The sequence below is a fragment of the Cavia porcellus genome, unplaced genomic scaffold (genome assembly GCF_034190915.1).
Source record: "Cavia porcellus strain 051 isolate PalLab524CR breed Dunkin Hartley unplaced genomic scaffold, mCavPor4.1 scaffold_14, whole genome shotgun sequence".
Classification (NCBI taxonomy): domain Eukaryota; kingdom Metazoa; phylum Chordata; class Mammalia; order Rodentia; family Caviidae; genus Cavia; species Cavia porcellus.
Genome location: NW_026947497.1, coordinates 63,257,023 through 63,273,794, shown reverse-complemented (window position 1 = coordinate 63,273,794; position 16,772 = coordinate 63,257,023). Strand labels below are relative to the sequence as shown.

Here is a 16,772-nt window from a genome sequence, read left to right as displayed (position 1 = left end):
TCAGGGCCCAAGGCCTCCCCATGGAGCATGCGCCATCGCTTCCCCCATCCCTCTGCTTGGTCAGGGCCACTTCCCATCCACGCATCTGCTGCTGACCTCGGCTGCTCCTGTGCCCCTCGGCTGCTCCTGTGCCCCCCGGCTGTCTCTCCCCAACAGTGACAGCACAGGCGTCCCCAGGCAGCCACCTCTGGGCTCCACATATGTCAGATCTCAATTGCACTTCCAGAGGTGACATTGTCTGGTTTCTTTTCATTTTTGCTAAGTTAATTCTTCAATCAACAATCTTAGGTGAATAAAATGTAAACTGTGTTGTTGGGGGAGGGGTGTTAACTGAATCAAACAATAAATTTATACCTAAGAATCAGGTAGCGAGACAGAACTGCCTGAAAACACACATACCCACATGTGGTAAAAATGAAGAAAACCTTCCTGGGGAAAAGAATGAAATAAGTAGAACTTCAAAAGCTATCTTTTGAAGGCGTGGTGGCACACGCTTATAATCTCAGCACTTAGAAGGCTGAGGCAGGAGGATAGTGGCAAATTTGAGACCAGGCTAGGATACGAAAGTGAAATCAAGGTCAGCCTGAACTGCATAGCAAGACCCTGTCTCAAAAATCCCCCCCCAAAAAAATCTAATATTTTATTGATACTATGAAGTTAATTAAATCTGAATTAGTATAAGTATATCTTGTTCTTTTCTTCCCATAAGAAATTTCATAATTTAAGAATTTCATTATTTAAAAAAAAACCCAAACAATAAAATATATGGGCAACTTTTAAAATATAGTTTATGCTTGAGTAGAAAGGTAGGAAGAATGACCTTATTAATAATGAGTCTTAATAGAAATTCACCAAACTTTGTATTCAGCAGCCCCTGCTCAGATTTGTCTTTAACTTCTCAATTAATGATGGTACCCAGCTCTTACCTGGATATCAGTTAAGTGCAACATTGTCTTCTTATAAGAAAGAATATCAAATTCTGTTGCTTTCCAGATTACATGGTTGAAAAATTCACCTATTTTCGTCTTTTTGGTAATGACAATAAGATAATTACCTGGAAAAAACACAGTGAAACACACAGAGATATTAAAGCTGGTGCTCAGGATGTAACCAGTGGTGCAATGCAGGCTTAGCACATGCAAGGGCCAAACCACGGCACCACCACCAAAACAAAAAACGGAATCAAAAAAGCAAAAATCAGAAAAAGTCGTACCCTGTGGTATTCAGATAATAGGCCCATTTTTTAAAAAAGCAATGCTACATTTTATGACTACAAGGACTAGTGCACTATTTTGAAAGATTCCTACAGAAAGGTCAAATTTGTTTTCAAAAAGCAAAACCAAAATCTTGTGGTAGCCAAAGGACTGCATCATCTTAGATGGTAAAAGGCAGACAGAAAATACCCCCCAACCCTCTCCACGCAGGTCCCATTTCCCACAGGCGGCCTGAAATGAAGGCTCATAGGTCACCAGCTCAGGCCACCAACAGGCAATGTGCCTCTGAGCCACTCTGACGTCCTTCGTGCTACTGTAAATGAGGACGACTGTGCTGGGCTGGTTCTGGGCACTGGCTGCTGGGCTGAGTGGTGTCTTACAAATTTTACTGAGCCAGGTATGTTGGTACACACCCACCATCCAGCATTCGGAAGGCCGAAGCAGCATTGCAAGTTCAAGCCCAGCCTGGGAAACTCAGTGAGACCTTCTCTCAAAACAAAAAATGAAAATATAGGACTGGAGATTTAGCTCAGAGGCTCAAGCACTTGCCTGGTAAATGTGAGGCCATTAAATTCAATCCCTGGTACCAAAAAAAATAAAAGATTAAAAAAAAAGAACATATAGCTGGAGACTCAGCTGAGGGTGAAAGGCCTGTATTCAATGAGAAAAAAAATAATTTAAATCCTCTTACAATTTATTAAAAACTTCTATCTAGTTAGGAATTTCAACTCTAGTTGAAATACAATCAGACGTAAAACTCTTAAAATTGAATTTCAGGCTGCTAAATTTAACCATTTGGGGAGTTTTAATTTTAGAAACTATAGTAACAAATAGAGATTTATTGCCTAAAGCGTGATATAAAGTACGTACTTTAAACCTCATAACTGAACGCTGTCAGTCGAGGTAACTACTTCCTGCCTTCCTAGTTCACAAGCTCTTACCTGCCACCAGGTGGATTGTGCCCAGGATACCAAATATTGGTCTAGTGACAGCGGAAGGAGGAACATCTTTCTTGACTGAAGAAAGAAAGAAATACCAGATTTAAAAAAGCTCACTATTAGAAATGAAATTTGGATTGATTTCAAATTATTTCAACTAAATCAATATGTATGATTTCTCTACAAAAAAAGCAACGGTCCGTTACAGATGTCAGACCTCCAATTTGGCAAAACATAAAATAAAGATGTCACTGTGACGAGTAAAGGCCTCTGCTTGTCTGGAACATGGTGTCAACAGTAACGTGTGTCAGTCACCTGTGGGCTGTTTCTAATCCCAATTTCCAAACACACTGACTCAGCTCTTGCCAGAAACAGTACTGATCTTAAGAACATCAGAGAGGCAGGGTAGAGCTCTCACCTCACATGCACAAGGCCCTGGTTTTGATCGCCAGCACACACACACACAATAAACTTTAAAGAATACAGCTGGAGTTGTAGCTCAGCACCACAAGCACCTGCCTAGCAAGCACAAGGTCCTGAGTTTGATTCTTGGTACAATAAATAAATAAATAAATAAATAAGAATAAGCAGAAGTGAGAGTCTGAGAACAGATTTTTATTTACCATGTGACTAACAATGCAAACAAAGGCCTGTCCCTCCACAGCGAGGACGCAGGAAATGGAGGTGATGCTTCAGGGAGCAGGAGATCGATGCAGTCCAGGTGTGTAGGGAGGTACCCCAGGAGGCAACCCACTAACACTGCCTTTCCCATGCTGAACTTCTCAGTGCCACAGAATTCACATCCCTTTGACTTGCAGCCAAAAGTAGCTCACAAAGCACGCTCTGCAGAGCTTAGATTTACAAAATAATACCCCAAAGGAGGTAGGAGATGCCACAAATAAACTTGTTTTGCTTCATCTCCAATGACCTCTACCCCTCCTGGGCCTTCACAACACCTGCTAGGAACAAAGACCAAAAAGGCCTAACAAGACAGCTGACCTACTGCCGAATCCAAGGCTTTCCAAGTTTATGCTGTGAGAAAACTTTTCCTTCAATTACTGTTTTCTATAATCCTGAAATTCATTTCAGAAGCACTACTGTAAATCCAACGCCTGGATCTTAAAAGCCTCAGACTCCCAAGGGCTGGGATTACAGATACTACACCCAGCCTAATAAAGTAATTCTGAAAAAGGTCTAAAATGCCCCTGGGTTTCTCTTAAGAATCCAGTGTACTGCGCTGCACTGAGACACTACTACCAGGAGAAACTGACTTGTGCACAGAAAAGCACAGAGAACACGCCACAGACACCAAGATCATCTGACACTTTTCTGTGTGCTACTGATACAGCTGTGAACCACATTAACTGAAGTATAGTAGCAATAAAACAGTGACCATTCCTAGAATACACATCCAGAAAAATCCTTTCCAGGGCCAAGTCTGCATTCCCAAAGGTAAGAAGGCACAGGCCCAGCAAGCACCCGGAGGTGGCTCTCAGCATCGCACTCTGCGTCTTCTCAGCGTTTTCTTTCTTTCTTTCTTTTTCTGGTACCGGGGATTGAACTCACAGCCTCATGCTTGCCAGGCAAGCACTTAAAGCAATGAGTTAAGTTCCTGGCTCTTCTCAGCGTGTTCCCAGGGGCTTCTTGGTGGTGACTTGGCAGAGCTGCTTTTATATATAAACCACTCACACATTGCCAGCCTACTGAGGTGGGTCCCAATCCCTACCCACAAATAAAGTGTCACTGAAAGGTCCAACATATCTGAAAAAGTACCCACATACAGCTCTCAGGAAATGTGAGCGTCTATCACCAAGGCACAAAGCAGCAGTAACTAAGCTCACACTGTGATGACACATTAGGGGCTGGGCACTCTGGCTGAGGAGAGCCAAGCAGCTGAGAGCAGCCGCCAAGCAACGAACAGGGAACACTGACCTATCAGACGGACTGAGACAGCTCTAATTCCACTTCATCAAAGGAAAACTCTGCCTGTGGCACCTACAAAAATGATGAAGTCACCAAAGAAATGGGAATTTTACACTATTTTTTACATCTTACTTCCTCTATTCAGAGGGCATGTACTGACTGCTCTATTGCAATTCAAACACTAAAAAAAAAAAAGCAAATACAGAACTCTGGTGGTGAACTGGAATTTTTTTTTCCAGTACCAGAAATCTAACTCAGGATCTTATACCTGCCAGGCAAGCAGCTGCACACAGAATTGTGCCTCCGGTGAACTGGAATTTTCAAACTAACAAAAGGAAATTGTAACTGCAGTAACAACATCAGATGATCATTAATTTGTCACCAACATTATTTCATATAATCTATTGAGACATCAATGTTCTATACAACTGAAAAAAACTGTTTCCCACATACTGGTAAAGACCAAAATACAACTGGACAATGTGTAAATGACTAAAATTTTAGTGAAGTGTCATTTATTTTTATCTAGTAAATTATCTGCCAAGTCATAAAAAAGTTCAAAACACAAAACAAAGCAGCTGATAAAATTCCTTACACTTAAAGCTGAAACATTTTGGCAAATACTTCAAATACTACTTCTGGGAAACAGCTCAGCTATCTAAGCCAATCCTGTTAGAACACAGATAAAGGAACACAGAAAGAAAACTTTCTAGAAGTTACTAAACCCTACAGATAGCACAATGCTATCTAAATTTATTTTTTCTCCTTTTCATAAAAATTAAATGAGGCAGCAAGAATGAAAATTCTGAGGCGGCGGCGCTGGGTCCACACCCACACGTGGGCATAGCTACCCTAAGAGGGACTGTCTTTCGTTCACACATGGCCCTTCCGCGGCTGCCGCCCCAGCCCTGGCCACAGGTACCTGCGAGGGTGACCTCTGTGGAGACGCGGTCAATGGTGAGCACGTCATCAGCTCCATCATCACACGCTTCCACGTAGAACTTTTCAGGAGTGACATGCCTAAGAGAAAACAGAAAGGCACAAACAAACTCAGTGATGAGAAGACCTGGTGTAACAATGATGGCAGGGCTTAATCACGATGTTCCAGGCGCCTAAACCACCGAGGTTGGTTAACTTTCCTGCCCTCCCGGTTAACTGCAACTCTCATTTGCCTGTGTACTGCTGACCCGGGTTCAATTCTCCAGTTCCTCACAAAACTATTCCTTTACATGGGAAGCTGCAGCTGAACCTGGTTGGCCGGCTGCATCTCACGCAGCAGACCTGCTGCACAGCAGCAACACGGCAGGGAGGCTGCGTGGCCCCCGACCTGGACTCACTCTTGTTCTTCCCTTGTCTCTTAAAAGAGGTAACACAGACCCATACACAGTACTGACTTTTTTGTTAAGAGCTGGCTGTTCCTAAAAAAGAGGCATTCTGTAAAAACAGACACCAACACAATGAAAGAGAGTAAGAACAGAGGTATGCAACTCTGTCCCTAGCGCCTAACAGAAACAGAAGCTGGCTCCTGCAGAGATAATCTGAACAGCTCAGGTACTGGCTCAGCCCCTCACTGATTCATGGATGGCAACCATGAGAGAACACAGACTCTCGAGAGGAGGTGAAAACCATGAGATGGGGGCCACTACCCATAGGTGCTGAGCAGGGTCAGGCAGCAGGCTGAGCTCAAGAACGGTTCCCCAAAAGCTCATCTTCACCGCATGCAAACCAGAGCTGGAAGAATTCTGCTCTGTGCTCAGTCTTTCTGTGAATTCTGCTTTCACTATTCTGACTCACCCAGCCTATAAAAAATCTACAAATCCACGCAACCATTACTGACGTCACTTCCTATTTCTGACTTCAAATTCTCTGAGGAATCATCAGCCTTCGATTCTCCAAATATCACATCCCCTTTTATGGTTCACCAGTAAGAAACTTCCAGGGTTAACTAACTTCCTTCATTTTAGGAGATACACTAAGGGCAAATACCAACATCAAGTGAATTGCTATATAACAAAGAAAGCAAATCTACTGTTTCTAGTGTGGCAAATCTTCAAATGAGATACAAGTTCATTTCTCTTTATTACTAAACACTCTCACTCTGTCCACTCACTTGCTGATGGACATTGTGGTTACTTCTGGTTTGGGGTTATTATGAACACAGGCTCCTATGACTTAAGGGATCTCTTAAGGCAGACATGTGCTCACTTCTCTGGGTAACTGTCCAGCCAACAGGACAAGCACTTGATGCTTAACCCGCATGGGGAGGCAGGAAGGGGAGATTCCAAACACAGGAAATTTCAGGGCTGATGGGTGAGATCTCTATTAAAACCTGGCAAAGGTTTCATGGGCGTAAAAATGTGTCCATCAAACTGCACATTTTAAATACGTGCCGTTTACTGTATGTCAATATCAATAAAGTTATTTAGAAAAAACAAAGTGAGCAGTCCTGACACTCATAGCTTCCAGACCACGTCACATTACTGTGTAGTTGCGCTCTGCTTTACATGACTTTTTACCAGCTGCAACCCACATCTGGAGAACATTTTATGTAACCACAGGCTGCGCTCCAGGTATAACACTTACTGACATTTACTGAAAAGCTACCAAGGGTCACAGTGCACCAGAGACAGGGACGGACCATGAAGGATAATACAGAATATTAGAAAATGTTTTGAGTAAAAAGCAGACCCCCAAAACAAGATGTGGTATTGCACACCTGTCATTCTCAGGAGGCTGAGGCAAGAGGACTGCCTCAAGGCTAAGGCCAGCCTGAACAATACAGCCAGATCCTCTTTCAAAAAAACAAAGAAAAACAAAGAAAGAAAAAAAAAAAACCTCTTCATATCCTCCTAAATTTGAGGTCTATAAAAGAAAATGCCTTTAGTACAAAAGGTAAAATAACATAGAACCATCTTTGAGAAGGCAGCTTGAGAAGCAGGTTACTTTTCTGGCTGTCTTTTAAAATCTGCACATCTAGAAGTTTGAACAGTGAAACTGTAGGCAAGTGTACTGGAAAAACTAGAGTCTTACAATGGAGAAGCTCTGCGGAAAACAGCCTGTGGGAGGCCTTTGCTCCCGACCACCTCATCCAGATGCTGCCCTGCAGAGGGACCTGCACAGTCACCCTGGAAGGTCAGGCCGAGTTCCAGGCCATCAAACGAACCCTGAAGGCAGAAGACAAGAGCGCAGCACTCAGAGCGATGCAGCAGAGGGCAGGAGAGCCAGAGCCTGCGCCTGGCCCCAGGAGTGAAGCGCTCCCAGCTCCCACGATGCAGGGGGTCACACCCACTACTCACCACTGAGCCCCTGGACAAAGCCCTGAGCTTCTCACCTTACTTTCTCTCTAGCACAGGTGATGGGTGTGCAGGAACACACAGATGCCCCCAATGGCCCTAGGGTCTGAATGAGGACGTTGTCAGTACTGCACTAAGGAATCTCCCTGACAATGCCTCACCTTGTCCCTGTTCAGCTAAGTCAGCATTATATCTGAGACAGAGTCCACGGGCCCAGAGAAGGCCTGTGTGGTGGGCCACACAGTGAGGCGCTCTCATGCTGCATGGAAGCCCACCCTCCTGGAACTCACAGCCCCACAGAGCAGGCAGAGGCACCACCACGTATTTCTCCAGATAAGCGGGCTATGACTCCTTCCATAACCAACGTTTTCAGCAATATAGAAACATGACTGCTCCAACACCCAATTTCAGGAATCAAATCCCTCCAATTTTTATTGAATGCACAGAAACATAAAGCTTATGGTGGGACTATAAAGACACCTATAATCCCAGGATTCTGGAAGGCTGAGGCAGGAGGATCACAAGTTCAAGCTCAGCCCAGGCAACGTCATGACTTAGTAAACTTATCTCAAAAAATGAAAATAAAGGTTGAGTATACAGCTGGGTGTAACAGCTCTGGATTTCATCTCCAGTGCTGCCAAAATCCAAAGAAACACACAAAAAGCTGAAAGCTTGCACCTAAATAGCCAGTGAAGAACTATAGAGTGCTGGTCCTTGTCAGCCACCCCTCACCCTGAGCTCCTCTCTAGAAGTGCATCTGAACTCCATCCGAAAAAGTACTACAGGGATCGTAAATCATCTGAGTGACACCAATGAAAAGTTACACTTATTTCCGCCTGATACGTAACTCAGGTACACTTCCACAGGCAATAAAGTATTTGTTCTCAAATGAAACAATATTAACAGAAAAGACCTTTTACACATACACATGCACATCAAAAAAACCGCTTATCTCCATTGGAAGCAATTAAAAAGTTTTTCCCAACTTAGCATTGGAATTTAAAATTGATTTGGAAGGCCATCTTTCAATCAGTCGTTTTAAATGCTTCATCCTTGATCATGGAATAACCACTAAGAATGACCAGATCCACCAAGTACCTCATGAAAGACAAACACAGAACAATGGGTAAACAAACCACGCTACAGTCAACTTCCAAACACTTGTGTAATTAACAGCCTCTGAGAAAAAATAACTGCATTCAGGAAACAAGAACAGGGTGCTGCCGAGAGGCAGAGTAAGAGAGAATTTAAGCATATTTGTTTCGTTTTATTGAGACAGGGTCTTGCTAGGTAGTTCAGGCTGGCCTCGAACTCACTATATAGCACAGGCTGGCCATGGACACTCAAAGCGATTCTCTTGTCTCAGCCTCCCAAGTGCTAGGATTACAGGCATGTGCCACAATGTCTGGCTAAGCACATTCTTGAAATGACAGAAATAATAATTCTTATTACTAAAGATCATTTCTTGAGTACAATAAAAAAAAAAGAGCTACAGAATAGACCAATAAAGGAAGAGAGGAAGGGAAGAACAAGAGGAAGGAAAGAACGGAGCGGAAGACACAGGACAAGGGGCTAGAGTAGGAAAGAGAAAGAAACAAGCAGCACAATCCAGGGTGGTCAGCATCCATTTAGGTGAACATGCCAAAAAAAAAAGTATCAAATAATGTTTAAACAACCTCATACAGGCAAGTTTCCAGACTGAAAATTATAAAGAAACAGAAGACACACACACAAGCATAAAATGTCCCAAGACATACAAAGACAATGCTAAGATTTTCTGGACAAGACCAAGAAAAAGCTGCACCAAGGTACTCAACAGTCACAGCCTGGGCATCCCCAGCTGTGTAGCAAGATCTCGCAGTGCTAGCACTGAGGTGAAGGAATCCGGGCACCAGTGGTGGACAGAAGCACCAGACAATGGGCACACAGCAGCTGCATACATAGCCCAGGCTGAAGCATGGGCAGAGGGCACGTGGGGCAGAAACTCACATGGGAAAGAAAGAGTGCCAGCAGGCCTGAGAGGGAGGAGATGGAGGATGAGTCAGTGTATGTCAAAGTCACGCAAACTGCACCAGAACGCTTTTATAAGGGAAACCAAGTATGACACACCACAATTTCATTGCCTATGGAACCATAATACTGTGAATACTGAGGATCTTCCTGTGGTTTTATCAGAGAAGCACAAGAGATAAAAGCTGTCTCAGAGGAAGTCACCAGACAACTGAAGCTAGTCAGGAAACAGCAGGACCATGCCACTTGCAAATATGAAACAGCAGGGCACGGTGACACATACCTGTCAACCCTGCCTCTGGGAGACTGAGGCAGGAGGAAGGCAAATTCAAGCCTTACTTGGGCCACTTAGCAAGACCCCATCTCAAAATAAAAAAAAAAAATGAAAATGCTGGAAATGCAGCTGCGTGTGAAAGCCCTAGGCTGACTCTCAAGGCTTTTGGTATTTTCTTCCCTGTTTCTTCTTTTGATGAAGATGATGGCACTTGCCTGGACAATGTGAGAGCAATCAGGGAGTCACAAACAGACAAAAAAGCACAAATGAGCCAGGAAACCCTGTAGCTTATGGGGAAACTGCTATCATTCTTAGCCAATGAGCAGGCAGAATGTGGACATGTCCACACTTGGAGGAACTAGGAAAGGCAGGAGGGTGAATTCTTTACTTAGACTAGAGACAGCAAGAGTGGCTCCTGCTGCAGAGGACAGGAAATGTCAGCACACGCGCTGCCATAGGTGTGGCCCTCGGGAAGCCAGGCCTCCCACGAGGGATTTCAAAGCTGGCAAATGTCCTCCCCTAAGCTCGCTGAGAACAATCCTTTGGGGCTCATCAACTTCACCGAGAATAAAGAGGCTACAACACTACACGCCACCTAAGAAGCTGAAAGTAGACACTGCCGGGTCGGGGGAGCTGCTCCATCCCAAGCCCTGCGCGCCAAGCTATGCTGCTGCCACCAGCCACTCTGACGCCGTCTCTGAAAATGCTACCTCCAGGCTCACAGCTGGAACAGGGAAACAGGACAAGATCGCAGGCTGAGAGACACTGGCAGCTGAGCACAGAAACGGTAACCATCAAGATCCCAATCACAGCAGTCTTGCGGGGACCAGCCCCAAGAAGACACCTCCATGGGTACCCTGTTGCCCTGCCTGCACTGCGCAGCCTCGGAGAGCAGGCGCCATCTGCCGCAAGCAGTGAGCCTGGGTCCCTGGGATTCACTGTTTACTCCCTGCGTTTCACGTCCACAGCCAGCGAGATCCACTGTAACCTAAGAACAAGCAAGCAAACATCCAGTGATGGGCCGTGTTGGGGGAGGATGGCTCCACTGCTGCGGCAGCGTCGTTTTCTTAGAGACCACAGCAGAGTTAGCCAGCAAACACGGTTTCTTTTTTTTTTTTTTTTTTTCCTGTCTTTTTCATTTTTATCGGTACCGGGGATCGAACTCACGACTGCCTGCTTGCAAGGCAGGCGCTTATGCCGCTAAGCTAAATCTCCAGCCCCCAAACAGGGTTTCTTTATAAACTTGTTTTCTTAAAAAAAAAAGGAAATAAACACATTTTCTTGACCTATGTGTTCACTGGTTCAATGACAGAGCAAAAAGAATTTTAAAACTTGCTTTACTTTGTCTATCTAACAGAAGCCCCCACCAGGTCAACCTGTAAACCTAACCTGAGGAGGAAAATGGTGCAGTGCTCTCTGATAAGAAAGTTTACCGGGACTGGGGATTTAGCTCAAAGGCATAAGTGCCTCCCTTGCAAGCATGTGGTTGTGAGTTCAATCCCTGGTACCGGTAAAAATACAAAAAAAAAAAAAGACTAAGAAAGTTTACCAAAGGGAGGCAGAAGCTGGAGGGTGCCACAAGTATGAGGCCAGCCTGGGCTACACAGTGAGTTCAAGGCCAGCTGGTACTACATAGCAAGACCCTGTCTAAAGCGCTCCCCCTGCCAAAAAAAAAGGTCCTCAGTCACTGTGATGGATCCCATTTCCATAAAACTTCATTACATTAGTTTATGAAACGAGTATTAGATGAGTATTCTACTTTGGACAATTACATGATCACGAACTACGCTGCCAACACCAGATCTCTGAAGTTCATGGTAACACTGTGTACCAAAAGTAGCTGGGTTGGGGCTAGGGATTTAGCTCAGCAGAATAAGCATCTTCCTTGCAAGTGTGTGGTCGTGAGTTCGATTCCTGGTACCGATAAAAAACGAAAAAGACAAAAAAAAAAAAAAAAAAGTAGCTGGGTCCTACGTAAATGATCTGATAAGCCAAGCAGAACCCAATTAACTATTAACTGAAATTGAGCACCACCACTAAGTTCAACGCAAGGAGGTTCAGTTACCAACCTAGAGTTCTGTTCTTCTAAGTTGTCTGTTTTGCTTTTAAGAATTACTGTCCACATATGGGTTAAAAAAAAAAAAAAAGGAATTAGAGAGGACTGGATGTTAAATTCAACAGTCTTACAGGCACCTGAGGTACCACAGTGCTTAAGAGTACTTTCAAAAAATTAACCTTGCTTCACTTTAAGAAAACAACTGATTTCATTATAAGCATCAGATGTCCTTTTTATTTCTCACCACTGGCACTGAGATTCTGTAATGTCTGAAAATACACACTTCCTCCTGTGTAACATTCATATCATATTTCAAACTGACCACTTCAAAACCCTGTCAAATCACAAGGAGTAAAATTAACCTACTTCAGATTACCACTCACCAATCTCACACTCAATAAAATGGCTATGACAACAGCCTTGTTAAAGAAAAAACCAGAAAGTAGTAAGTGATGGCAAGGACGCAGGGAAACTAGACCCTGGTGTTTTGTGGGTGGAAAGATAAAATGGCACAGCCAATATGGCAGTTCCTCAAAAGTTAAAAGTAGGCCAGGCATGGTGATGTGCGCCTATAATGCCAGCACTCGGGAGGCTAAGGCAGGAGGATCTCGGCAAGTTCAAGGACAACAGGGGCTACACAGTGAGTTCAAGGTCAGCCTGAACTACATAGTGAGACCTGTTTCAAATATAAAACAAAACAAAATTAAAAGTAGAATCACCATAATACAAGCCAACAACTCTACTTTTGGGTATATACTAAAAATAACTGAAAGCAAGATCTAAAGGAGGTATTTGCAGGGCATGGTGGCTCACACCTGTAATCCAAGCACTTGGGAAGCTGAGGCAGGAAGATTGCCATGAGTTGGAGGCCAGCCTGGACTACATAGCAAGACCATTTCAAAACAAAACCAGAAAGAGAGAGAGACGGAGAGAGATTGACTGGTACACCCATGTTCACAGCAGCACTGTTCACAACAGCTGAAAAGATGGAAGCAACTGAATGAACATACACAACATGGATTTACAGTCATGAGCTGCAGTGATGCTCTGGCCAGTTATGGGCTACTGCACATGTACAACAGTGTGTGACACACAGCCTGCATCAGTGATGGTGAACCTTCTAGAACTTTCAATGATACCAACAGCTCACTATGACAGGAGTACCCTCCCACCATCTGTAGCCTATTGGGAATAGGGCCAAACAGCAGGGGCTAAGCAGCCGGTGAGTGAAGGTTCATCTGTGTTCACAGCTGCTCCCCCTCCCTAGAATTACGGCCTGAGCCCACTTGCTGTCAGGCTGGGGGTCTTAGTTCTCACTGAAGCAGGGTCCTTTGAAGTTCACAGGCCAGGGGTCTAGGCTATGTACTCTGAGAACCCAATGCCTAAAGATCTGAGGTGAAGCTGACACAGTGATGCCAGTGCTGAGGAGCAGCTGCAAATACAGATGAACATTAGCAGAAAGGTCTGGCTGCATACAGATCATAATAAACAGTAATAAATCAACTGCTTGCAGATTCGTATCAAAACCCTAGCCAAAATAAATAAAAACAAACATCGCTGGAGAGTTTCTCTGAAAAGGGGGAAAGATCCCCCCAAACCACCTCTCTCTGGTTGGCTGCAAACTGTCCTCCACAAAACCAGTCCCGGGGACCAAAAAGGTTAGAGATTGCTGGGCTACACCAGGTAGCTTGTGTAAGTACATTCGGTGATGTTCTGGACAATAGAAATGCCTGGGGATCAGTCTCTCAGAATGTTTTCCCACTGGAAAGCAACAAACAATTGTAAATTATCCAGCCTTAAAATAGAAGGAAAATGTTAAACTTTGAAGATATTATGTTAAGTAACATAAACCAGTTTACAAATGGAAAAAGTATTCTATGATTCTGCCTCAATAAGACAGCTAGAACAGTCACACTCAGAAACAGCAAGCAGAATGGTGACTGCCAAGACTGGGATGATGCAGGAATGAGGTAGTTTAACTCACAGTTTCAGTCTTGTACAATAAAAGAACTCTGGAGATAGATGAGAGTAACTGCTGTACAACAGTGTGGAAGTGCTTAACACCACTTTATACTTAAAAACAGTTTAAGATGGCAAATGGCAAATTTTACACAGTCAAAAACCAAAATAAGATGATTATTTTGGTACCTCAGTGTACAAACCTAATTCTCTCCACAATTCTGGCTGCAAACTAAACTGGACAAGAACCGAATCAAATTTCCCTGTAAGATCAACACTGACCCTCACCACTGAAGTTGACTTGGTAATTGTCCAATGTGGTTTGTGACCAGAATTGTGGAAAGAACTGAACTATTTGCACAGGAACATGTGTCTGCCATGTCACACAATATTTTCTCAAAAATCTTCAGGAATTATTAATTTACAGTGCTAATCTATTTAATACATATGGCATGATCAAAAACCATGGTAAACATTTGTTGTTGTGTATGTGTATGTGTGTGTGCCGGTGATCGAACTCACAACCTCACACTTGCCAAGGTGCTTATGCCACTGAGCTAAATCCCCAGGATTTGTTGTTTTTAAATTCATTATAGTAAAAGAGACTGCCGTGAATTCCCACCAAAATCCTCCTCTCTGCTTCAAACACTTATCTCATGGCCCTTCCGCAGTTCTGGAGTCCTCTTTTCCAGGAGTGTCTTTAGTTATGCTGTCCTGGCTGCCTCGATGTCCTTAGCTACGGTATTTGAACATTAATCTGTAGTGGCCATGCTGACTCTGAGGTAAAGCTAGTACAGTGCCGGTGAATGTGGGGATGAGGACATATTATGTTTTTCTTTGATACAAATTGCCATAAACATTTATTTATTTATGTTTATTTTTTTATGAGTACCAGGGATCAAACTCACGACCATGTGCTTGCAAAGCAGGCCCTTATGCAGCTGAGCTAAATCCCTAGCCCCCGCTATAAACATTTATAACATTGACAGGAAATCAAAGAATACAATGAATAAATAAATTTAAAAATGTATTCCAACATAACCACCATTGTTAAATCTCTATCATCTTGGTTTAAAATCCTCTTGCTGTATTTTTGTTGTCTTTTTGCTTTTTTTGATTTTTTCCCTTTAAAATAATAACAACAACAACAATAAAACGTATTCCGATGAAAGACACACTGGAGCTCCAGTGGCTCAGTTCGCACACTGGTACTTAAACAAGACAAGACACATTGTCATCAATCTCTCTCTCAAAATACTCCCTCATTTCCAACATACTTATCCCATTGCTCTTGGCACTGTGTTTTTTACTGTAAAAAGCTTTGTTTTTTTTAAAAAATTGTCTCTCTAGTTGAAAAGACAGACATAACATTTTACTAGACTTTTCTAGCAAAAATTAAAACCTAAAGAAGGGTCCCTGAGCCCACTCTACCTGTAAGATGTCCCCACCCCCTTTCACCCTCCCTTTGGGGTCGGTAGCAACCTCTTCACCTAGCCCCACTTTTGGGGTCTCTTGTACAACCCCAAACCAGTTGCTATCTCTAGGAAGCCAACTCATTTTAATTTTATCCTCTCCAAACTTCCAGGTCCCACCTACTCCTCGTTTCCTATGCACACTGAACACATTCTGATAATCAGACTCCTTCTAATGACCAAGTCTAAACTCCTAATCTGAGATTCGAATGCATTGCACTATGTTCCAGAGTCCAGGGCTTCAAGAGGCTCTCATGCCAGTGCATTTCGCTCCTTACTCAGGAGTGGTACCCAGTGTTACCCGAAAATATCTTTTGTAGTACGTGAGAACTACAGCTGGTTAAAGCTGTAGCTTCAAAGGCCCATCCCCAGGAATTTGCATTCCCTGGGCTTAAAGGGAGAACCATGGGATATGCATTTAAAACAGGCACTCCCGGTACAGCTTAGCACTAGACAACCTAGGTTGTCTAGCCGGAACTCCCACCCAGCTGATGCCTTTCTTGGAAACAAGTGCGTATCCACACATGCCCGGTTTCCCAAGGTCAGCCTCACCTGCTCCTTTCCCTGCCCTTCACAAACAACCATGGCACTGCTCTGAGTGTGCACTGTCCCCCTGACACACGTCCTCATGTGTAGCCTTAGTTCGCATCTGTTCTCTGGTTGCATCACCTCCGCCCCACTGAGCACAATCTCTTGAGGAAACAGTATTTCTTCAGAGGCAAACGGTCACCTGACTCAGTACCTAAACACCTCTCTCTCCCTCCCTGCCTTCCACCTAGTTTCGGCTGGCCTTTCAAAAAACTTTAAATGTCTAAAGTAATGTATTTCTATTCTGATTGTGTTACGATAGGATACTGGAAGGTTAGAAAATATGAATCTTAAATACAAACAAATCAATATTCTATTTTCCATATAAAAATCCAAAAGGAGACATCAACTATTTTCGACTATAAGTGACTCATTTCTATACCTGGCATGTCCAAGGACTAAAGCAAGGGCAATCCGGGAGGAGGAAAAGATTATTTGACATAATGCAGTGCAATGGAAAGACCAGCTGTGCTCCAAGGTCAGCTTGGCTTCGGCTTGGCTGTGTTACCTGACTGACTGTGTGACCAAAGGCAACTATTTGTCTTCAACAGTGACAGAGGAGATACACCAACCCATGACCTCAGAGAGAATCAGATGGTGTAAGCCTCTGGGTCTTCAGAGGAAGATACTCCAGATTACTCCAGACTCTTGTTGCTTTCGAAGTGCAGGTAAACAGCAGACTTTGGGGGCTGGGGATTTAGCTCAGCAGCATAAGCACCTGCCTTGCAAGCAACAAGAGTGCAAGCAGGCGGTCGTGAGTTCAATCACTGGTACCGATAAAAAAGAAAAATACAAAAAAAAAAAAAATTAAATAAAAAAACCAGCAGACTTTGTCTACTCAGGGAATCCACTGAGGAGCTGCTCTGCATAAAGCTTTACACTAAGTGCTGAAAAGGATTTCAAAAGAAATCCTTAAGGAGTTTCTAACACCCTAGATTTCTGCAACCTGGCTGGAGATACAAAGTAGAGTACACACGATGATTAAATCACTTTTGGGCAGCAGCAGAAGTGACTCTCACTCGGTACTACACGCTGATCATTCTAG

The 16,772-nt window shown here is 43.6% G+C and overlaps 1 protein-coding gene across 2 annotated transcripts in view; it reads right to left on the bottom strand.

Moving 5' to 3' along the window:
- The window catches only part of Sacm1l (SAC1 like phosphatidylinositide phosphatase), a 42,961-nt gene that overhangs the window by 23,605 nt on the left and 2,584 nt on the right, over positions 1 to 16,772 (bottom strand). For both annotated transcript variants that reach the window (XR_010051574.1, XM_005006838.4), the window contains exons 2-4: positions 4,998 to 5,095; positions 2,156 to 2,230; positions 927 to 1,054 (exon numbers count right to left, since the gene is read on the bottom strand). Coding sequence is in view for 1 of the 2 variants with exons in the window: in XM_005006838.4 (XP_005006895.1) it covers positions 927 to 1,054; positions 2,156 to 2,230; positions 4,998 to 5,095 (301 nt within the window). In the remaining variant the exon portion in view is untranslated. The remainder of the gene's footprint in view (positions 1 to 926; positions 1,055 to 2,155; positions 2,231 to 4,997; positions 5,096 to 16,772) is intronic.